Source organism: Pleurodeles waltl, chromosome 2_2 (genome assembly GCF_031143425.1).
Source record: "Pleurodeles waltl isolate 20211129_DDA chromosome 2_2, aPleWal1.hap1.20221129, whole genome shotgun sequence".
Classification (NCBI taxonomy): Eukaryota; Metazoa; Chordata; class Amphibia; order Caudata; family Salamandridae; genus Pleurodeles; species Pleurodeles waltl.
This window is the reverse complement of record NC_090439.1, coordinates 459,752,496-459,776,831: the sequence shown is the minus strand read 5'-3', so window position 1 is coordinate 459,776,831 and position 24,336 is coordinate 459,752,496. Positions and strand designations below refer to the sequence as shown.

The 24,336-nt window shown below is 49.5% G+C and overlaps 1 protein-coding gene across 2 annotated transcripts in view; it reads left to right on the top strand.

Moving 5' to 3' along the window:
• The window catches only part of CEP192 (centrosomal protein 192), a 1,702,116-nt gene that overhangs the window by 995,330 nt on the left and 682,450 nt on the right, over window positions 1-24,336 (top strand). For both annotated transcript variants that reach the window (XM_069219927.1, XM_069219928.1), the window contains one exon: window positions 7,957-8,136. In XM_069219927.1, coding sequence (XP_069076028.1) covers window positions 7,957-8,136 — 180 coding nt within the window. The remainder of the gene's footprint in view (window positions 1-7,956; window positions 8,137-24,336) is intronic.

The window sequence follows — 24,336 nt, the reverse complement described above, 5'->3', positions numbered from 1 at the left end:
GGCTGTACTGAATACTGGGAAGTTAGGTATCAAACTTCTCCGCCCAATAAACCCACACTGATGCCAGTGTGGGATTTATTGAAAAATGCACATAGCGGCCATCTTGGAGATGCCCCCTGTATGTTAGCCCAACTGCTAGTGTAGGACTGACTGGTCTGTGCCAGCCTGCCACTTTCAGGTGAGTGTCTGACCCGCTAGGGTGAGTGCCATTCTGCACTCTGTGGTCAGAAACAAAGCCTGTCCTGGGTGGAGGTGCTTCACATCTCCCCTGCAGGAACTGTAAAACCTGGTGGTGAGCCTTACAGTGCTCCAGGGTATTCCAGTTAGTGGAGATGTCCACCCCCACACCCCTGAACAAGGCCCCACTTTTGACAGCAAGTCCAGAGGCAAAATTAGGGAAAAGAGAGAGGAGTGACCACCCCAGCCAGGACCACCCCTAAGGTGCAGGGCTGAGGTGACCCCCTCCCTGCAGAATCCTCCATTCTTGGTTTGGAGGACAGGGACCAATAGGGATAGGGGTCAAAGGGCAGTAGTCAATGGCTACTGTCCCTGAGGGTGAATACACCCTCCTTGTGCCCACTCCCTTTTGGAGGGGGGCACATTCCTGACACACCCCTAAATCTAGAATTTAAGGGCCTCCTTGAACCCAGCTCACCAGATTCCTGACGACCTACAAAGAGAAGGCCTGCTAAGCTGAAAACCCTAGCAGACAAGAAGGAATACGACAGCGGCTTTGGCCCCATCCCTGTCTCCTGCTTTAAAGAACCTGCAAGAAGAACAGCGACTCATCCAGTGGGTCCAACGACCTCGGACAACTCCAGAGGACCCCCCCCCCTGACTGCAAGCTCTGGACGAATATATCCAACACCTAAAGGATCCACTGCACCCGCAGCCCCCAGGCATTGGAGAACCTGATCCACGGAGCAGCATCGACCAGGAGGCGGCCTTCTTACCTGTCCGACCAGTGATGTACCCAAGACACGCCCCCAGACCTCGCCTGCAGCCTCTAAGTGACCCCTGGGGTCTCCTCAGAGTTGCATTGGAAACCCGACGCCCTGTTCACACCCTGGACACGGCCACACTAGTGCAGCTGAGGGTGTGTTTGGTGTCTTCATGGGGCCCCTTCAGTACTCTCTTGAACCCCCCACCCTGGTCTTCCCTCCGAGTTGCGGGTACTTACCTGCTGGCTGACCGGATTCCGAGTACCCTCTTGTCTCCATAGTAGCCCACGTTAATTTGGTGCCTCTTTGACCTCTGCACCCGACCGGCCCAGTGTTGCTGGTGGTGGCTGTTTGGTGTTAACTTGAATCCCCAACGGCGGACTACCTAAAACCCGGAGATAAGAACTGTAAGTTGAATACGTACCTGTAAAACTGTACAATCTTTTCCATCCACATGAACTGTTGAAAATTGCACTGTGTCCACTTTTAAAATAGCTTTTTGCCATTTTAAAAAAACCTGTATACATTGTTGATTCCATTCCAAGTCCTGATAATATCTATGCAAAGTACCTTTCATTTTATGTACTTACCTGCAAACTGAATCTTGTGGTTCTAGTAATAAAGTAACAGAGATATTTTTCTATATAAAATCCTATTGGTCTGGAGTTGTCATTGAGTGTGTTTCTCCTATTGCTTGTGTTTGTACAACAAATGCTTAACACTACCCTCTGATGAGCCTAACTGCTCTACCACACTGCCTCAAATAGAGTATTAGTATGATCTATTATTGCCTCTGTCAAACCTCTGGGGAACCCCTGGACTCTGTGCACACTATGGGGGTCATTCTAACCCTGGCGGTAAAAACCGCCAGGGCGAATGACCGCGGTAGCACCGCCAACAGGCTGGCGGTGCACCGCTGGGCATTCTGACCGCGGCGGTTCTGCCGCGGTCAGTAGCGGGAAACCGGCGGTCTCCCGCCGGTTTCCCGCTGCCCTGCAGAATCCCCCATGGCGGCGGAGCGCGCTCCGCCGCCATGGGGATTCTGACACCCCCTACCGCCATCCTGTTCCTGGCGGGTCTCCCGCCAGGAACAGGATGGCGGTAGGGGGTGCCGCGGGGCCCCTGGGGGCCCCTGCAGTGCCCATGCCAGCGGCATGGGCAATGCAGGGGCCCCCGTAAGCGGGCCCCAAAAGGAATTTCAGTGTCTGCTTTGCAGACACTGAAATTCGCGACGGGTGCTACTGCACCCGTCGCACTCCAGCAACTCCGCCGGCTCCATTCGGAGCCGGCTTCATTGTTGCTGGGTCTTTCACGCTGTGCTGGCGGGCGGCCTTTTGGCGGTCGCCCGCCAGCACAGCGGGAAAGCAAGAATGGCCGCCGCGGTCTTGTGACCGCGGTGCGGTCATTTGGCGGTAACCGCATGGCGGGCGGCAACCGCCGCCCGCCGCGGTTAGAATCACCGCCTATATCTCACTTAGATATAGTATATACAGAGCCAGCTTCCTACACAGGGGTTGAGCCGTTGCTGCCACCAGGTGATGGATGGCCAACATAAAGGTGAGGCGACCCTCCCTCTTTGTCCTGTACCACGTGGTCAGGCTGGGATTTGAAGACTTAGTGCCTTGAAATAGTCTTCAAATCGTGGAGACCTACTTTGAGGGAAAGCCTGATGGGGTGCCAGGCTGTCTCGCCAGACCTGCCTCTTCTGTGCTCACAGGTGAACGAGTGTTGAGAAAGTTGCCAGTTGCTCTTTGCACTCAGCCCATGCATCAATTAAGAACTTAGCGATCTGTAAGAGTTAATGTGAAATGCAGAACATATTGGTCATGGGCATGTTAAATGCACCATGTTCCTCTTGGGGCTACACCTGTATGTGGTTCACTCTGGGGCCATGCAAGGAGATGACTGGGACTTTTCTAGGTGGCTCTGCTGTATTTGTCCACCTATGAAAAAAACTGGGATACATTGACGGGTGCTGTGTGTCCCACAGCTGCCTATGTGTAATGCCTCAGACACCCACTTGCACGTCCAGGGCTAGGAAGGCCTCCAGCATGCAGGTGGGTGCCAATTTTGATGCTGGCCTACATGGGTTTCGGTCTATGATCCATAAATGGTGCGCTACCATGACACCTGCACCCCCATCTCCACCCCATAGCGAAAGATAGGCTCCACCTTCAGCAGCCCAGGGATATTATCAACTCTGCCACTCTTCGACGTCTGACTACGACCTCAAACCAGACGTGTTGACCCTCTGAATTCATGCATATTTTTAAGCAGAAGAAAATAATCAGACAACAATTCTCTCGGGTACAGCAAGTTAAGAGAAAAGAGCTCTGCAACAAATCCCTGCCCGGTTTTGGAAACAAGTAATTTGGTGTACATACTTCTTGGGATTGCTTAGGGGGCTCAAGTCTTAATTATCGAGGCTCACCCCATGGACTGTTGGATAGTAACGGCACTTTGACCACTTGGGTCTGTAGTCAGGTTGCTTGGAAATGTAGCCCAGAGCAGGTGTTAAACTTCATCTCAGGCTTAATACGGGCTCGAGATCAATAGCCAATAAGCACTGTAAGGAAGCGTTGAAAAGAACTTTAAAGAAGGAGTTCAAGAGGAACTGATGGTAAGCTAAGGCCAATGAGAAAGTGTCACCTTCCTAATTCGGAAAAAGGAAGAGCAAACATCTCCAGGTGTATGAGCGAGATGAGTCTGATATCCTCAGCAGAGTTCCTCAATTGCTAGAAGGTTATTAGCAAAAGAGAAGGGGAAATGTGTGCTGGGGCTGGTAGAGACCGGATATTTAAACCAGAATATTTGTTGTCTTTTCTTTATTTTCTGTTTTTTCACAAGAACAGATAACCACTTAGACACAGGTAGAAGAATATCATGTACGCATGAATCTATCATGCTTTGTTTCTATGTCAAAGTTCATTGAAAAGGTATACTAACTGTGACCTGCAACAGCAGAGGATACAATCACAAGCAATTCTTACGATGAACAGTACTTGAAGACAGAGTGCGTAGGAAGCTGGCCTGGTGTGTAGTGAGCCCCTATGGTGTTATCACCCTATACCAGGTCCAGGTATCCCCTATTAGTGAGGAGTAGTCAGTGTATATGAAGTGAGTGCTCTCTAGAGTTAGCTGTGGACGAGCAGCCAAGACTTATCTAGGAGACATTTAAAGCTTATACAATACCACTGTAGTCCCACATCACTTAAACACATGAAAGAACCACACAGTGTTACAAAAATGAAGGTACTTTATCATGGTAACACAAATACCAAAATACTGTATAGGGAATACCCCAGCTGGTGGTAAGTAAGCACACTATTATGTACACATTAGGAGTCAGGACTGAAGGCCCTAAGGTGAGACCAAACCATATACTAAGTAAGTAGAATGCAAAAGTGGGGCCCCCACCTAAGGAAGTGGAATCAGTAGAGGGGAGCTGGAGAACTAGGAACCCCAAAAGGTAAGTACCAGAGTTCCCCCATGGAGCAGGAGAAAAGAAGTAAGTACCTGGTTCTCCCCAAACCCACCAAAAGGATTTCAGAAGGTGGATCCTGGTAGAGGAAGATCTGTAAAGGAATGGGACCTAGCCCAGCTCGTGTTGGAGTGTCCGTTTGTGGCATGAGCCACTACCCACCCCTTTGTGGATGCGGGACCAGGAAGACAGTGGGTGAAGACGGTCCGCAGTGCACCAGCGGAGCAGTAGAAGAGTTCCTGAAGTGATGCAGTGGATGTTCAACATTGAATAGAGAGTTGCAGTCGGTCAGTGGAGTGGAAAAAACATCAGCAAGCTTTGTCAAAGGCAAGATTCGTGGATGAAGATATAAAGGGCTGCCAGGGACCAGGGGGACTCAACCTATGGAGGGGAGTCCCGGGTGATCCTCGGCAGTGAGGAGTGTCTCAGGAAGAGGAGGCAGCCCCCACAGGCAGCAAGCACCGGAGTTTCGGTGAAGCCCACGCAGCACACCTAGAAAGGAGTTAAACATCGCTAGAGAAGTACGCAGAGAGCTATGCTTCGCAGGGAAGAGTGCTGGGCACTGGGGCTACACAGAGCTTGAAGATCCCTTGGAGGAGATGTCAACAAGCCCTGGTAGCGGTAAGAGACGAGGTGAACGTGGTACTGTCCTGCGTGGAGATGCAAGGGCTTACCGTCTCCCAAGTTGGACAGCTGGTAAAGAGGACCAAGAGGACCACTCCTGACCACCACCCGTGATGCAGCATCTACGCAGCTCTGGAGGAGAGGAGTTCCACGCAGCCGGTCGTCGTTGCAGTTGGTGCTTGCGGATGCAGAGGAGTGACTCCTTCACTCCAAGGGCGATTCCTTCTTGCGAAGACTGAAGATTTGTCGCCCTCAGAGGATGCACAGCAGGGAAAATGTTGCAGTTGCTGGAAGGAGCTGGAATAACAATGTTGCAGAGCAGTCTCGTTGCTGTAGTTGTAGGTTGTCGGTTCCTGGAGGGTCCAGTTGCTGTTGCAGTTCCAGTGTCTAGAAGGTGAAGAAATGATGCAGAGGAGTCCTGCTGGAATCTCTCAGATCGAATCTGAGGAGCCACTCAAGGTGGAGACCCCAAATAGCCCAGGAAGGGGGATTGGTCACCTAGCAGGGTGACCACATTTCAGGAGGGGGCTGTGATGTCACTTGCCTGTCCTGGCCACTCAGATGCTCCCGTAGGCCTCTGCCCCTCTTGGATTCAAGATGGCATAATTAAGTGGCCAACTGGAGGAGCTCTGGGCACCACCCCTGGGGTGGTGATGGACAGGGGAGTGGTTACTCCCCTTTCCATTGTCCAGTTTTTCACCAGAGCAGGGGACCAGTGGTCCCTAGACTGGTCCAAGCCAGTTTATGCAAGGAGGTCACCAAATGTGCCATTCAAAGGATACCAGTGGCTTGAGGAGGCTACCCCTCCCAAGCCATGTAACATCAATTTCCAAATGAGAGGGTGTTGCCTCCCTCTTCCAAAGGAAATCCTTTGTTCTGCCTTCCTGGGCTTGAGCTGGTCAACCAGCAGGAGGGCAGAAACCTGTCTGTAGCATGGCAGCAGCACGTGCTGCCCAGGAAAACCCTGCAAACTGGTAGGAGCAAAGCTGGGGGTCCTCTAAGGAGCCCCCAGAGTGCATGGAATCATACCACCAATACTGAAAACAGTATTGGGGTATGACTTCAACATCTTTGATACCAAATATGCCCCAGTTCGGAGTTACCTTTTTGTAGCTTCGATACAGGTAGTGGCCTGTGTCCAGTACACGGGTAAAATGGCTTTCTCGCACGAAGTCCAGTGTAATGGTGCTGGAGTTCGAATGTGCTCATGCAGGGGTACACACACACACACACACACACAGACACAGACACAGACACAGACACAGACACACAGAGACACACACACAGACACACAGAGACACACACACAGAGACACACACACAGAGACACACACAGAGACACACACACACACACACACACACACACAGAGACACAGACACACACACACAGAGACACACACACACACACACAGAGACACACACAGAGACACACACACACACACACACAGAGACACACACACACACACACACAGAGACACACACACACAGAGACACACACACACACTGAGAGACACACACCCCCCCCCCCCAAGGATAGGAGGGCCTACCATAGTGGTGACTTACGGTGACCTGAAGTGAAAGGGTGCATGTACGTTTTCATGCAGGTTGTAATGGCAGGCCTGCAGACACATTTTACATGGGCTCCCATGGGTGGCATAATACATGATGCAGCCTATGGGGAACCCATGGTGCTCCAATGCCTGGGTAACCATATACTAGGGACTTACATGGCGGCACCAGTATGCCAAATGTGTGGTGTGCAAAGTCCCAACAACCAATTAAGAGGGAGAGAGCACATTCACTGGGGTCCTGGTTAGCTGGATCCTGGTCCTAGTGAGCACAGTCAAAACATGCTGACATCAGGCGAAAAGTGGCGGTAACCATGCCAAAAAGGGGGTACTTTCCTACAGAGTGCATTTCGTGAAATTCACCCCTAACTGGTATTAAGGCATACAGAGGTATACGTTCAAGTGTTGAGGTCTGTGCTGCCGTTTTAAGAGTAATGGTCCCAAAATGTCTCACCGGCGTGCCGTAATAGGCTGGTGGGTGGAGTGTCTTAACCATATTGTTACAGAAAATGGATCTTGAACTGAGGAGAGCTGTTGCTGGCAGATGTGACGACAGAAAGCCTAAATTGTTTTGGTCTTTTTTTTCACCTAGTAATGTTTCAGTACTTGCAGAATGAGGATTTGGATTCCTCAACTTTTCCCTCGAAAGAACTATATTCATGCTATTACACCAATTGGGATGTTGGCAATCTGAAGTCTTTTTTTTTCATTTAAAAACTTAAGACCTCCTGAGAGTGATGTACTTCAGGGACAAATGGCCCATTCCTGGTTCCCCTTGACCCTAAATTCTAGAACCCCATTGATCAGCATCCATCTACATAAGATAGTAATCAGCAGGAACATAGCTTATCCTTATGCTTACACTGCACAGTTCAGTAGGGAAGTTCCAGGCCATTTTGGCTGACATTGCTGTTGATGCTCAGTGTAATAAGTTGTGGTTTGTGTTGCAGTTGTTAACCTCACTCTAATCAAAACAAGATCCTGTATACCTTCTAAGGTCCTGGTTGTTAAGGTGTGAATGATTTATCCTGGGCAGCATAATTAAGGCATGTGTAATGTTTTTTCTGGCAGACTGACATTGTGCCTTGTTGTATTGTAAGTGATAAGGTCTAGTATTGTAATTGGGATATTTTAAAGTTCTTGACTTGCTATACATTTGTAAAGTCCTTTTTGTGGCTGGATATCCTGCAGCCTGAAGTAAATGATTGTTGAAGCTTGGCTAATTTTCTACTTTGGAAAATTGTTTAACCCTTACATTTGTATTATTACTCTGTCTTCTGTCCGACTGGAATGCCTTATTTGTTACCAGCCTCGAATGCTAATGTTGATTATTTGTCTTCCAGCTTCATAACATGTATGGTCAAGAAGAGCGACTCACACACAATCGAGAAATTTCAATTCAGCCAAGTGCAGACCGTGAAATCTGTTTGATGTTCACCCCATCGCGTGTGAGCTGCATGTTAGCTAAGCTTGAAATAAAACATTCAGGTATTCACCCATCACAGCCCGGAATCAAATTCACAGTAAGATCCTGTTATACATTTTATTGTACTAAAGTTCCATAGGAAATGATATTACATCATTAATTTTTTTACTGTTTTTGGGTGTCACAGTTGACTTAAAGTTGCATAGTTTGGTGTTAAGGTGGGCATACCATGTATGCTTAAGCTAGAGGCCAAGCTCTGGCTCAGCTCAGGGTCCTCTTGGAACCTCGAGCCTAAAACAAGCTGAACTTTGTCTGGCCACAGGAATCGGGTGCAGAGGTGGGTCCGGAGGTGGTTTTGCGGTTCACTTTTAAAGTTGGTTTCATCTTGAACAGGTTCAGTGTTCTTGGGACATCTTGATCTTTGTCGAAGGATGTCAGTGCTCCCAAAGCTTTAGAGGTTGCGGAGCTGCAGGACGGGTCGTCGTTTGGTGCAGAATCGCCAAGGGCTGCAGGCAGGCCAGTAGGGTTGGGGCCAAGTCAGTTGGTTTCTGCAGTCTTCTCTGTGCTTAGGTCGTCAAGAATATGAGTCCTAGGGTTCAGGGGTGCCCTCTAAATACTCAATTTAGGGGTGTTACAGGGAGTGCCAGGTGGTAGCTAACAGGGCTGACCACCTTTAGGGTGACTACACCCTTCTTATGGCCAATACCACTGAGAATTGGGCATAGCCCTAACCCTAGTGGCCTAATTCTTTCAAAACAAAATTGAGAAATTGAAATAGTAGTGTTAGCTTTAGTTGTTGTACCTTAGGGATGGGATTGACATGAAGTGGGCACTCTTCCTAACTTAATGAGTTTTCCCGCCTGTGCTGTTATCAAAAGTGGGGCCAGGCCAGGGGGTTGGTCATCTCCACAATCTGGAGAGACCTGGGTCGCATTACAAAGGCTTCAAGGCCTTTGAAGCTCCTCACCCTGGAATGTCCATGCTGCCTGGGAGTGGAGGTCACTCCTCTGCCCAGAGCAGGCCTTTGATGCCAAACCCTCAAGAGCACTGGATTTCACAATGGGGGGCCGGATATGCATCTTTGGTGGCTGAACTGGCCAGGACTATTCAGTCAGCACACTAGTTGCTTGTAGGTTTTCAGGGGGCATCTCTAATGTGCCCTCTGTGTGCTTTTTTTAAATAAGTCCATCAGTGTGGTCAGAGAGGGTTTATTATTCTGAGATGTTTGATACCAAACATCCCAGGATTTAGAGAAGCCACTGGGGAAGTTGTAGTGACCAGTGTCCAGCACTTGCATTTAAAATGGCTTCCCTGGACACTTAACATTTCTGAGAATCGACCAAGACATAGCAAGGGCATATCTGCTCATACAAGTATGCTGTCTCATGTTATATAATGCACCCTGCCTTAGGGCTGTAACACCTGCTAGAGGGGTGACGTGCATATGTTGCATGCAGTGTTTACGGGACATAGCACACAGGCTATGTGCCATGTCTTGTTTTCAATTTTGGAAGCACCTGGTCATGCAGCCTACAATGGCAGTCTACATAGGGTTGGTGCAGGGTCCCTCAGAGTGGCACAAGTTGTGCTGCAGATCTGAGGGCCCTCTTCAGGACCCATGCCCCCTTAGGTACCAGGGGACCCATTTACTCTGGACCTACAGGGGCAGCGGGATCTGTGACTTTTGAGATCAAGTGACCAGGTGTCGTGTTTTTTTAGGAAGGAACACTGGTACTGGGGACCTGGTTAGCAGGAACCCAGTGCACTGCAGTCGAAGTTGCATGTATAAACCAGGCAAAAAAGTGTTGGGGTGGAAACTGCAACCAGAACTTCACTGAGCCCCTTTTTACTTGATTACATATGAAAACACCTTTATTAATGTGACTACAGAATATGAGCTGTAGAAAATCAGATTGTATTTGATTTATTATTAGACTATAATGTTGCTCAGTCTATATCTATTCAAGGCCAAACCCCAAACTAAACTTCCTGGACCATCAGTGACGCTGCAGCAGACTGAAGCCTTCAAGGAGTCCTTGCAACAGAATTTTGGCACAGTTATGGCTCTGAGGTTTGCGGCTCCTATCGTTGCTTTCATCATTGCAGGGATGATGTATGAAGATCTTGGCATCATGCCTGGCAGAGGCCCTGTACTGTCATCGGTCTTGTGCCAAGTCTGAGAGTGGTCAAACGTTTGTTCCAAGAGCTGTGAGCGGTCTCTAGTTCACTCCGGGAGCTGTTCCTGCAATTGCACATCGAAGGAGCATACCAGGAAGCGCTGGTGGTCGAAGTCATTGTGTAGGAAGCTGGTTCTGCATATACTGTATCAAAGTGAGATATAGGGGGTTATTCTAACTTTGGAGGAGGTGTTAATCCGTCCCAAAAGTGACGGAAAAGTGACGGATTTACCACCAGCCGTATTACGAGTCCATTATATCCTATGGCACTCGTAATACGGCTGGTGGTATATCCGTCACTTTACCGTCACTTTTGGGACGGATTAACACTCCTCCAAAGTTAGAATAACCCCCATAGTGTGCACAGAGTCCAGGGGTTCCCCAGAGGCTTAACAGAGGCTAAAGTAGATAACACTAATGCTGTATTTGTGATAGTGTTGTCGAGCAGTTAGGCTTATCCGAGGGTAGTGCAAACCATTTGTTGTACACACACACACACACACACACACACACACACAACAGAAGAAGCACACACAAAATTACTTCACTCCAGACTAATGGTTTTTATGTATCAAAAATATATTTTCTTTATTTTTAGAACCACAAGATTCAAGTTGCAGGTAAGTACTTCAATAGATTTGTATTTCACACAGGAATCAACAGTACTTTGTTTGAAATAGGTTAGAAACACAGCTTTTGAATTATTGCCAATAATCTGTTTAAAAAATGGACACAGTACAATTTTCAGAAAAATTCCTGGGAGGAAGACATGTTAAGTCGGTTTACAGGTAAGTACAACACTTACAGTTTCAGTCCCTGGGTTTTAGGAAGTCCACCGGTTGGGGTTCAAGTTAACCCAAAACACCCCCCACTAGCAACACGGAGCTGGTTGGATGCAGAGGTCAAAGTTCAGCAAATTTACTGTGGGCTCCAATGGAGACAGGGGCTACTCGGAATCAGGCCTGCCTGCAGGCTAGTACCTGGGGCTCAGAGGGCAGACTAGGGGGGTTTGAAGGAGCACTGGAGGAACCACAAGTAGGCACCAAACACACACCCTCAGCTGCACAGGCAGTGGCAGGGTGCAAACAGGACGTCAGGTTTCCAATGCTGGTCTATGAGGAGACACAGGGGGTCACTCAGAGGCTGCAGGCGAGGTCCAGGGGGGTGTCTGGGGCACACCACCTGTCTGACAGGGAGGAGGGCCGCCTGCTGGACATTGATGCACCAGGGGTTGGTTTCTCCAAGGGCTTGGGGGTGCAGTGTGTTCTTAGGTGTTGGATATCTTCGTCCGAAGCTTCACGGTCAAGGGGGGGGGGGTCCTCAGGATTCCCTCTGCAGGCATCCTCGTGGAGGGGTGGAGAGGTAAACCCAGGCAGCGGACCTGCTAGCAATCATCTGGGGACCTTCTCTGGCTGGATGGACCAACTCGGACCGTGGGCATCGTTTGCACAGGGGTCAAGACTCGCGCATCAGGAGTGAGGTGAGAGTCCTTGTTTGTATATTTTCTTTAGACAGAGACACTGTCCTCGGGAGTTCTTGGACCTTTTAGGTGTAGGGCAGTCCTCTGGAGTTGGCAGAGGTCGCTGGTCCCGCTGTATGCGTCGCTGGTCTTTTTGCAGGTTCTTTGAAGCAGGAGACAGGCCGGTAGTGCTGGGCCCTAGCAGTTGTCATCTTCCTTCTTATCTGTTGGGGTTTCAGCTTAGCAGTCCTTCTTGTAGGTCGCCTGGAATCTGGTGAGTTGGGTTCAGGTAAGCCCTTAAATACAAGATTAAGGGGCGTTACAGGGGTCAGAGGGCAGTAGCCAATGGTTACTGTCCCTGAGGGTGGCTACATCCTCCTTGTGTCCACTCCCTTTGGGAATAGGGGTACATTCATATCTCTATTGGTCCCTGTCCTTGTAGGAGGCTGGACTGGCTTGTAGTGAGTACCAAGGGGTACTTACACCTTGCACCAGGCCCAGGTATCCCTTATTAGTGTATAGGGTGTCTAGCAGCTTAGGCTGATAGATAATGGTAGCTTAGCAGAGCAGCTTAGGCTGAACTAGGAGACGAGTGAAGCTCCTACAGTACCACTAGTGTCATATGCACAATATCATAAGGAAACACAATACACAGATATACTAAAAATAAAGGTACTTTATTTTTATGACAATATGCCAAAAGTATCTCAGTGAGTACCCTCAGTATGAGGATAGCAAATATACACAAGATATATGTACACAATACCAAAAATATGCAGTATAGTATTAGAAAACAGTGCAAACAATGTATAGTTACAATAGGATGCAATGGGGACACATAGGGATAGGGGCAACACAAACCATATACTCCAAAAGTGGAATGCGAACCACGAATGGACCCCAAACCTATGTGACCTTGTAGAGGGTCGCTGGGACTGTAAGAAAACAGTGAGGGTTAGAAAAATAGCCCACCCCAAGACCCTGAAAAGTGAGTGCAAAGTGCACTAAAGTTCCCCAAAGAGCACCGAAGTCGTGATAGGGGAATTCTGCAGGAAAGACTAAAACCAGCAATGCAACAACGATGGATTTCCAGACGAGGGTACCTGTGGAACAAGGGGACCAAGTCCAAAAGTCACGACCAAGTCGAGAGTGGGCAGATACCCAGGAAATGCCAGCTGTGGGTGCAAAGAAGCTGCTACTGGACAGTAGAAGCTGAGGATTCTGCAGGAACGACAAGGGCTAGAAACTTCCCCTTTGGAGGATGGATGTCCCACGCCGTGGAGAGTCGTGCAGAAGTGTTTTCCTGAAGAAAGACCGCAAACAAGCCTTGCTAGCTGCAAGTCGTGCGGTTAGGGTTTTTGGATGCTGCTGTGGCCCAGGAGGGACCAGGATGTCGCCAATTGCGTCAGGGGACAGAGGGGGCGCCAAGCAAGACAAGGAGCCCTCTCAGAAGCAGGCAGCACCCACAGAAGTGCCGGAACAGGCACTACGAAGAGGAGTGAAACGGTGCTCACCCGAAGTTGCACAAAGGAGTCCCACGCCGCCGGAGGACAACTCAGGAGGTCGTGCAATGCAGGTTAGAGTGCCGTGGACCCAGGCTTGGCTGTGCACAAAGGATTTCTGCCGGAAGTGCACAGAGGCCGGAGTAGCTGCAAAAGTCGCGGTTCGCAGCAATGCAGTCTGGCGTGGGGAGGCAAGGACTTACCTCCACCAAACTTGGACTGAAGAGTCACTGGACTGTGGGAGTCACTTGGACAGAGTTGCTGGATTCAAGGGACCTCGCTCGTCGTGCTGAGAGGAGACCCAGGGGACCGGTGATGCAGTTCTTTGGTGCCTGCGGTTGCAGGGGGACGATTCCGTCGACCCACGGGAGATTTCTTCGGAGCTTCTAGTGCAGAGAGGAGGCAGACTACCCCCACAGCATGCACCACCAGGAAAGCAGTCGAGAAGGCGGCAGGATCAGCGTTACAGAGTTGCAGTAGTCGTCTTCGCTACTTTGTTGCAGTTTTGCAGGCTTCCAGCGCGGTCAGCAGTCGATTCCTTGGCAGAAGGTGAAGAGAGAAATGCAGAGGAACTCTGATGAGCTCTTGCATTCGTTATCTAAGGAAATCCCCAAAGCAGAGACCCTAAATAGCCAGAAAAGAGGGTTTGGCTACTTAGGAGAGAAGATAGGCTAGCAACACCTGAAGGAGCCTATCAGAAGGAGTCTCTGACGTCACCTGCTGGCCTTGGCCACTCAGAGCAGTCCAGTGTGCCAGCAGCACCTCTGTTTCCAAGATGGCAGAGGTGTGGAGCACACTGGAGGAGCTCTGGGCACCTCCCAGGGGAGGTGCAGGTCAGGGGAGTGGTCACTCCCCTTTCCTTTGTCCAGTTTCACGCCAGAGCAGGGCTGAGGGGTCCCTGAACCGGTGTAGACTGGCTTATGCAGAAATGGGCACCATGTGTGCCCATGAAAGCATTTCCAGAGGCTGGGGGAGGCTACTCCTCCCCTGCCTTAACACCATTTTCCAAAGGGAGAGGGTGTAACACCCTCTCTCTGAGGAAGTCCTTTGTTCTGCCTTCCTGGGCCAAGCCTGGCTGGACCCCAGGAGGGCAGAAACCTGTCTGAGGGGTTGGCAGCAGCAGCAGCAGTGAAACCCCTGAAAAGGCAGTTTGGCAGTACCCGGGTCTGTGCTAGAGACCCATAGGATCATGGGATTGTGCCAACAATGCCAGGATGGCATAGAGGGGGCAATTCCATGATCTTAGACATGCTACATGGCCATATTTGGAGTTACCATTGTGAAGCTACACATAGGTAGTGACCTATATGTAGTGCACGCGTGTAATGGTGTCCCCGCACTCACAAAGTCCGGGGAAGTGGCCCTGAACAATGTGGGGGCACCTTGGCTAGTGCCAGGGTGCCCACACACTAAGTAACTTAGCACCCAACCTTTACCAGGTAAAGGTTAGACATATAGGTGGCTTATAAGTTACTTAAGTGCAGTGTAAAATGGCTGTGAAATAACGTGGACGTTATTTCACTCAGACTGCAGTGGCAGGCCTGTGTAAGAATTGTCAGAGCTCCCTATGGGTGGCAAAAGAAATGCTGCAGCCCATAGGGATCTATTGGAACCCCAATACCCTGGGTACCTCAGTACCATATACTAGGGAATTATAAGGGTGTTCCAGTATGCCAATGTAAATTGGTAAAATTGGTCACTAGCCTGTTAGTGACAATTGGTAAAGAGAGAGCATAACCACTGAGGTTCTGGTTAGCAGAGCCTCAGTGAGACAGTTAGGCATCACACAGGGAACACATACCTATAGGTCACAAACTTATGAGCACTGGGGTCCTGACTAGCAGGGTCCCAGTGACACATAACAAACATACTGAAAACATAGGGTTTTCACTATGAGCACTGGGCCCTGTCTAGCAGGATCCCAGTGAGACAGTGAAAACACCCTGACATACACTCACAAACAGGCCAAAAGTGGGGGTAACAAGGCTAGAAAGAGGCTACTTTCTCACAGTCCTCCAAACCAATATGGAGGATTCTGCAGGGAGGGGGTCACTTCCGCTTTGGACACCTTAGGGGTGGTCCCAGCTGAAGTGGTCACTCCTCCTTGTTTTTGTTAAGTTTACGGCTGAGCTGGCTGCCAAAAGTGGGGGCTTTGTCCGAGGGTGGGCATCCCCACTAGCTGGAGTGCCCTGGGGTACTGTAACACGAGGCCTGAGCCTTTGAGGCTGACCACCAGTGATTACATATCCTGCAGGGGGAGGTGTAAAGCACCTCTACCCAGGTCAGGCTTTGTTTCTGGCCTTGGAGAGCTCAAAGGGCATCAACCAGTGGAGTCTGAAACTCCTCTGCTAGTAGCAGGCTGGCACAGACCAATCAGTCCTACACTAGAGGATTGGGTAAAATACAGGGGGCATCTCTGATACCCGCTGTGTGCATTTATAATAAATCCCACACTGGCATCGGTGGGTGTTTATTGTGTTAAGAGGTTTGATACCAAACTTCCCAATATTCAGTGAAGCCATTATGGAACTGTGGAGTTCGTAATAACAAACTCCCAGACCATATACTTAATATGGCCGCAATGCACTTACAATGTCTAAGAATGGACTTAGACACTGTAGAGGCATAGTACTTATGCAGCTATGCCCTCACCTGTAGTATAGTGCACCCAGCCGTAGGGCAGTAAGGCCTGCTAAAGGGGTGACTTTCCTATGCCACAGACAGTGGTTTGTGTGCAAGGCACCCTGAGGGGGGATGCCATGTCGACTTTGCCTTTTTCTCACCACCAACACACATAATCTGCAATGGTAGTGTGCATGTGTTAGGTGAGGGGTACCTTAGGGTGGCACAACACATGCTGCAGCCCTTAGGGACCCTCCCTGGTCACTTTTTAAAAAAAGGGATTTATTTGTGTGCCAGAGGTGTGCCAGTTGTGGAAACAATGGTACATTTTTAGGGAGAGAACACTGCTGCTGGGGCCTGGTTAGCAGGATCCCAGCACACACTTTCAAGTCAGCATCAATATCAGGCAAAAAAGGTGCCAGTTTCCTACACACGGCTTCTGTCTGCGACAAGTCGGGCGTTTTCAACACCCTCTCCTAATCCCCTGTTGAGGAGTAGGTGTAGGAGTCCTCCGTGGCTCCCTGCTTTCACTGGAACTGGGTCAACTGTGGCCCAAATGCAGGATCCCTTCATGCTCTCTTCTTGCCCATACCACCTCTGGTGTGTTTCGTGGCCCCAAAGATGTCAGAGGTGTCCTGTCTGACTCCATGCCTGTGGATTTGCCGTCAGCATCTGATAGGCACTCTAGATCCAGGGTCTGAGCCCTGTGTTCTCCAGTGCAGAGCCCTTTGTAATTCTCACCTGTGAGGTCAGAGTTCCATCAGCCCTGGTCGACCCTGAACTGATTACCCTGTACAACGCCGAAGTGACACTGCCCTGATGCTGGCCAGCGTCTGGTGCATTGCTGGTGGTGCCTGTAGACTCAGATACCTTGTCTCCCCCTTTCTCATCAATCCCTTGCTGTTTTTCTTTCGGGAGAACAGGCTTTTGGAGGTGAAGGAGAGGAGCTGGGGTTTAGCAACCATGTGTATGAACTTGACCAGCCTCCTCTGGAGGGTAGTTGGCTGACAGAGTTGGGTGAAGCTAGTGGAATTGAGCCCTTGCTAGCTTTGGACTGGCTTCTCCCCCTCACCAAACCCCTCCCACTGAACCTTGCGATAGAGACAGGCTCCTCCTTAGCAGAGGCACCGAAGAGGGCAGCAGTGGTCCTAGAATTGCAGCTCCCTTCTGTGGAGGTCACCACTGACCCCTTGTTAACAGTGATCTACAAGGGACAGATAGGAATAGAGCCTGTGCCATATAGTGAGAGACACTGCGACATTTTATTGGGTACCTGGGCTAAACTCCCTGTAGGGCCCCCTGTGGACAGATCCATAGACAACTGGAGACCCGGCTTGTCTTGTTCAGCACCAGACTCTGAAAAGTTTTGTGGTTCAGGGTGCTACTGCCTCTTCTGAACTTTGCACCCTCCCTCACGTTCCTCCAGACAGGGAGTCTAGGTGGCTTTAATCTTGTGGAATTTTCTCCCCAACTAGCTCAGCCCTACGGTCGATCAACATCACTTGTATTTTGGGTGCCTTTTCCATGCATTGTAGGATTTGGTGGCACGTCTGCTTCTTTAATTTCAGGAGAACTGGAGTGAACACGCCCAGACACTTAAGGATAGGCAAGAGGCCATTAGGTTTGTCATAAGGTGTGGAATGGATACTATGTACTCAGGTGGCCGTGCCATGACTCACTCTGTAGCACTACGCTGGCACTCCCTGGTTTTTGGGATGCAGTCTGTTGTACTTTGGAGGATATGCGTTTCATTGGCTCTCGCCTGTTTGGCACTCATGCCAATTGTGTGTTGCAGTGCTTTTGGTGCAGTCGGAGTAGTAAATGTTCTTTATCATGTTTAGTCTTATGATACTGGATAGACCCACCCCAGAGTGCAGACCTATAATACCTGTTGAGCCCAGCTTCGGCTCCCTTTTTTCCTTACTTCCTGCGACCACCTACCTTCTGGTGACACCCACTATGGTGTTCCTGCCTTTGCAGGTATTCCATAGTTTTTCTTATGGCTGTTGCTGACAGCTTTTACTTGTTGCTGTATAGGGGGTGTATATTCCTGTGACCCTAAGTGGATTTTGCCCCCATTAAAACACGTTTTTTTTTTCTCTGAAGACAGGCTTCTTGCTCAAGAGTAAGTTACCTTTATGGTACATAACAAGCTCTGTGTGGAGATCCTCTGTTTGCCTCGTATGTGTTACTAATTATCTTGTAGTACTCTTTGTATCCCTTATAGGGAGATGGTCATTATGTTTACTTCGGTACTTTTGTACATATCTTATCGTTTGCTCAAGTATCTCTTTTATGGTGTTTTAGTGTTCCTGCTTTAATATTGACGTAATTCTTATACTTCTCTTTCTATTGTTGCTTTTCTCACAAGCAGTTCTTCATTTCCTGTTGGATCGATGGAGCAAGCGAGTCTACTGCTCTCCCCAACACCCTAGGACTATCAGACACTGTTTTTGCAAGAAGGCCTGTTTTTCATGTTTCTGTGCGAGTCATGCTACACATCATTCTTCCCTTGTGCTGCCTGTCTTGCTGTGTATTTCTTTCTGCTCACTTAGAGGTCAGGTTCTGTAGCCTGGCTGCTATACGGCCCTTTTGGACAAGGAGGCACACACCTTTTATGGCCTCCAGATTTCTATATCTTCATTCTTCAGACGTCTCCATATAGGCTTTCTTTTGTCAGTGGCTATCTTCCATCTTACGTGGATGTATGGTTGTTACGCACATTCCTTGAACATCATGTCTCCCTGGTAGGTTCTTTTCATTCTATTATTCAAGGTGTCATATTTCTACCCCTCTGGGGTGGTTTTCCCCTTCTTTGTTTTTTTTGTGATTCCTTAATTCATAAGGGAATATCCCCTTTTCACTGTGTACCTTTTTCTTGGGAAGATGACCACATGCATTGATATTTTGGAGGCGGGCGATGTGCTTTGTCTTTTGCTTCTTGTGATTTTGATGTCTCCTGTTTAATGTGGTAGTGACCAGCATTTTGCCCTTTTGTCCCTCCAAGTTTTCCTTGTCTTTAATAATGGTCTGCAGACCTTCCTCTTGGGATGGTATTGCTTTGGTATATTTTCTAAGATACGGAATCTGCGGCGAGATGTCTCTATCAGATGAACAAGTCACTGACCTTTGGTAATGCCTTGTCTGGTAAAGACAGGATCTAGCCCCAGATTCCTGTCCAACACTCCCACCCTCCCTGTTCTGAGGACAGATTTCTAAGAATGGGTCCCCCCCCCCCCCCCGGGTCCTAGTTGTTCACCTTGTGTGGGAAGTTCAGATACAGTATCTGCACATCCGCATCCGCGCAACAAGGTGGTAATTTTGGTAGGTGACTGCAACATGACTTCAAGCACAGTTAACGCTGACTGCGTCACACAGCTCCCTTTCTTGGTATTTCAATTCCTTCTTTGGAATTTTTCATTAATTGACACCGGGATGTCTTTTGGCATACTTTTTTCAAGGGCAGTTTCTATAGTGGCCCTGTGTTTGGGTGCGGCAAAAAGGCACAGAAAAAACTGTTGTCAGAATGTCAGAGAGGGGATTACATGGAATCTATTGACGTCTGTCTGGTGGACGATAAATCTGCGGAGTTGTGTGATGACCCTTTCTGACACACAGAGGTACTGCTGAGGAAACATTTCCGATCCAGTCTGGTGCCTGGGAGAGAATTCTGAGGTAAGGAATCTTCAGGTAGAACCTGTCTCTATCAGATAAGACCTGGGGCTATCACGGTGTCGTGATCAACAAAACCAACAGTTCAGGCCGGCCGCGGTGTTGCGGGCCAGCTACGGTGTCTGGAAGATCCGCAAGCAGTACCTGGGATTTGGAGGGCATCGTGATCCTCGCGGTGGGCTCCAGAGGGTGGCGTCACTGACGTCACGGTGTCAGATCCGGAGTCGTGCAGGAGTCGTTGGGCCCTTGAGGTCACACGCGTTGCAGATCGAACTCCAGGCTGATGAAGTCAGGTGTGCCGGCGTGGAAGGCGTTAGGCTGCGGTGCGAAGTGGGACGATGCGACGTGCGGTGCCCACAGGTCACGGTGCAGACAGCGGCTCGGTGACAGCGTCCAGTGGCGTCGGTGAGACCAGGGCTGCGGTGTGATGAGGGGTGGTGTGACGTGCGGTGTCCACAGGTCACAGTGCAGGCAGCGGCGTCATCGTTGCTGAAGCACTGTCGTCGGTAGGCCCAAGCCAGCAGTGCAGGACGGGACGGTGCTTCGTGGCCCTCACGAGCGGTGTCCACAGGCCACGATGCAGGCAGGATGCCTGGGGGACGACACAGGAGTCAATGGTGCTGGCGTCGGTGGACCGGGGCTGCGGTGCGGGATGGGACGGTGCTTTGTGTACCTCACGAGTGGTGTCCACAGGTCAGGGTGCCGGCAGCTGATGGGGAGTCCAAGTGGATTTAGGCATTTGGCAAATGTATTTTCTCCTCAGTTACACTGGCATTGCATTCGGTAAATGCTGTATGTTTACTGGATTGCTACATACATACCTTCTGGGACATGGCCAGCAAGATCTTGCAGGTTGTCTAGGAAGAATTTTGAGCCTCTTTGGCTAAGACAATTCCTGATGGACAAGACGTGCCAAATATGTGATTTGTGCTGACCTAGATTATATTAATTTCCTGGGAAGAGCACGTGGCAGCAGTGTTGTGCTGAGCTGATACTAGTGGATGCCTTATACAAGATTTTCTGGCATTATACATGCCTCTTTTATGGATATGCCCTTTGTAGGAGGCTGGCCTGAATTGTAGTTGAGACCTTGGGTACTTACACCTTATAAGAGGTCCAGTTATCCCTTATTAGTGAAATGTAGTAGTGTTCTAGCAGCTTAGGCTGATAGAGGTAGCTATAGCAGAGCAGCTTAGGCTGAACTAGGAGACATGCAAAGCTTATGCAATACCACTTATAGTTACACAGTACTTATACACAAGACAATACTCAGTGTTACTAAAAATAAGGGTATTTATTTGGGTGACACAGTACCAAAAATATCATTGAGACAAGTATTATACACAATATATACACTAGACACCAAAATTAGACAAGTAAATAGTCATAGAACAATGCAAACAGTAGGAAATGCTATAGAATGCAATGGGAGAAAATAGGTCTAGGGGCAACACAAACCATATACTAAGAAAGTGAAATGCGAATCACGAATTCCCCCCTAGAAAAGTGTAGTGTGTGCAGAATCACTGGGAGAGTAAGAATACAGTAAAAGTAAGTAAATTACCACACCCCAGAGCCCAGAAAAGCAGGAGTAAAGTACTGCAAGTTTCCTTAGGACACACTACACCTCGTGATATGGATTATTGCAGTAACCAACTGTTGGAAATGGCCCTTTTTGCAGGGTTATCCCCAAACTTTTTGCCTTCTTCCTCCTATTTTTTCAGGTCTGTTTTTGCTGGTTTATTGTCTCTGCACACCTTACCACTGCTAATCAGTGCTAAAGTGCAACTGCTCCCTATAGAAAGTGTACTGTTGATTGATTTATTCATGATTGGAATATTTGATTTACTGGTAAGTCCCTAGTAAAGTCCCTAGTAAAGTGCACTAGAGGTGCCCAGGGCCTGTAAATCAAATGCTACTAGTGGGCCTGCAGCACTGGTTGTACCACCCACATTAGTAGACCTGTAACCATGGCTCGGACCTGCCATTGCAGTGTCAGTGTGTGCAGTTTTAAACTGCCACTTCGACTTGGCAAGTGTATTCCACTTGCAAGCCTCAACCTTCCCTTTTACTACATGTAAGGCACCCCTAAGTTAGGCCCTAGGTAGCCCCATGGGCAGGGTGCAGTGTATGTTTAAGGTAGGACATATACTAGTGTGTTTTATCTGTCCTAACAGTTAAATACTGCAAAACTCGGATTTCACTGTGCAAGGCCTATCTCTCTCATAGGTTAGCATGGGGGCTGCCTTTAAATATCCTTAAAGCGCATATTCTCTTTGAGAGCAGATAAAAATCTGGAGTTTAGGGCCTCTGAGCTCACAATTTAAAAATACATCTTTTTGTGAAGTTGGTTTTTAGATTGTTAGTTTGAAAATGCCACTTTTAGTAAGTAGAAAGTAGGCATTTTCTTGCTTAACTTGCATAATCCATTCTGTGAATCTGCCTGTTTGTGGATTCCCCGTCTGTGTCAGCTTGACAGTTGGGCTGTTCACACCTCTCCTCTAGACAGTGACACAAAGGGGGCTGGGGTGTAGCATGCATATCTTGATTAGCCATCTGTGCTGGAGGGGAGGAGTGGTCACTCACACCTGAAAGAACTGTGCCTGCCCTCACACAATGCTGTCTCCGACCCCCTGGTGAGTCTCTGGGGCCTGGCCTGGCCTGGCCTGGACAAGGAAGGATCTTGCAAACACTTGATACTTTGCTTTGAAGTTTGCAAACTTCAAAGGCAGAACTGGGTATAAGAAGCCGACCCAAAACCCCAGACTTTTAGAATCTTTCTGGAATCTGTGCCCAGGAGAAGAGCTGAAGACCTGAAGGAGGAGTACTGTCTCTTTGCTGTGTTGCTTTGCTGGACTGGCTTGCAGTTGCTGGTTCTGCCTGAAGAGTGCAAAGGTTGAACTTTGCTGTGTGTCCTTCTTGGTCTTGGAGTAGAGCTTGCCTCCTGTTGGAAGTCTCAGGGACACCAAAGACGTCAGTTTCCTCAACTTGCAGCACTGGGAACTGTGTGTTTTGTGCTGTTCAAGAGGAGAAACTACTGCGATGCCGCCAACGTCACATCTGTTTCGATGTACTTCATCATGTCAGCATCTTCATCTCGTGCCTGTACCGTGACCTGCCGACGCCACACGGAGTCGCAATGCCCTGCTTCGCACAGCGACCCTGGTCTCACCGACGCCGTTATCGGACGACTTCACTGAGCCACCGCTCGCCCGCGACCTGTGGGCCCCGCACTCCGGTATCGCCTGCTCACACCCCAGCCTGGTCATCCCCGACGACGGCGCTCCTGCTGATACCGGCACCCTGACCTGTGGACACCGCTCGTGAGGTACACAAAGCACCGTCCCATCCCGCACCGCAGCCCCGGTCCACCGACGCCAGCACCATGGACTCCTGTGTCGTCCCCCAGGCATCCTGCCTGCACCGTGACCTGTGGACACCGCTCGTCACACCACCCCTCATCACACCGCAGCCCTGGTCTCACCGACGCCACTGGATGCTGTCACCGAGCCGCTGCCTGCACCGTGACCTGTGGGTACCGCATGTCGCATCGTCCCACTTCGCACCGCAGCCTGACACCATCCACGCTGGCGCACCTGACTTCATCAGCCTGGAGTTCGATCTGCAACGCGTGTGACCTCAAGGGCCCAACAACTCCTGCACGACTCCGGATCTAACACCGTGACGTCAGTGACGCCACCCTCTGGAACTCACCGCGAGGATCACGATGCCCTCCAAATCCCAGGTACCGCTTGCGGGTCTTCCCGACACCGTAGCTGGCCCGCAACACCGCGGCCGGCCTGAACTGTTGGTTTTGTTGATCACGACACCGTGATAGCCCCAGGTGGAGCTATCGACTTCAAGGAACTGTAGTTTTGAGTAAATCTTGCATAATTCCTATTTTTCTTACTGTATATTGGATTCTTATTGTACTTGGTCTTGTTTTATATAGATAAATATTGGCTATTTTTCTAAAACTGGTGTGGTGTCCTTTTGTAGTGTCCTTTTGTAGTGTTTTCACTTATTACTGTGTGTAATGTGCAAATGCTTTACATATTGCTTCTGAGATGAGCCTGACTGCTCATGCCAAGCTACCAAGGGGATGAGCAGGGGTTATCTGAGCGGGTATCTCTTATCCTGACTAGAGTGAGGGTCTCTACTTGGACAGGGTGCAAACCGACTGCCAACTAGAGACCCCATTTCTAACACCAACCAAGTCTGCAAACAACAACTGCTGGATTCCTGGACTTGAAGACCTGCAAAAGAAGGGGACCAAGTCCAGAAGTTGAAAGAAGTTCCAGGAAGGACAGGAGCCCCAGCCAACCCAAAAGAGGGTGCAAAAGAAGAGCCCCCGGTTAGTCGAAGACTGCAGGAATGCACCTTAGGAAGATGCCAGCGGGTTCCTGCATGATGCAAAGCATGTCCCACGACTTGAAGATGGATGCAGATGTGATTTCTTGTTGGAAGTCGCCAACAAGCCTTGGTTTCGTCAAAAGTGTGTCTTGCATCAAAATGTCGCTGGCTGGACCCAGGAGGGACCTGGGGGCCTCAACTCTGTGTGAGGAGGAAGGGGGCTCTCAGCACTTTGGAGAGCCCTCAGGATGTCAGACAGCACCCACGGGAGTCCCAGGACACAGGGACAAAGGAGGTGCAAAATGCGGTTGGTGCAGCACAACAAAGGAAGGTCCCACGCTGCCGGAGAACAACTCAGCGAGTTGAGCATTGCAGGATGAAGTGCTGGGGACCTGAGCCAGGCTGTGCACAAAGGAATTTTGCAAAGAGTGCACAGAGGCCTCAGGAGGCGAAGAAGACGCAGTTCACAGGGGATACCATCACTCTCATGGAAGGCAAGGTCTTACCTCCTC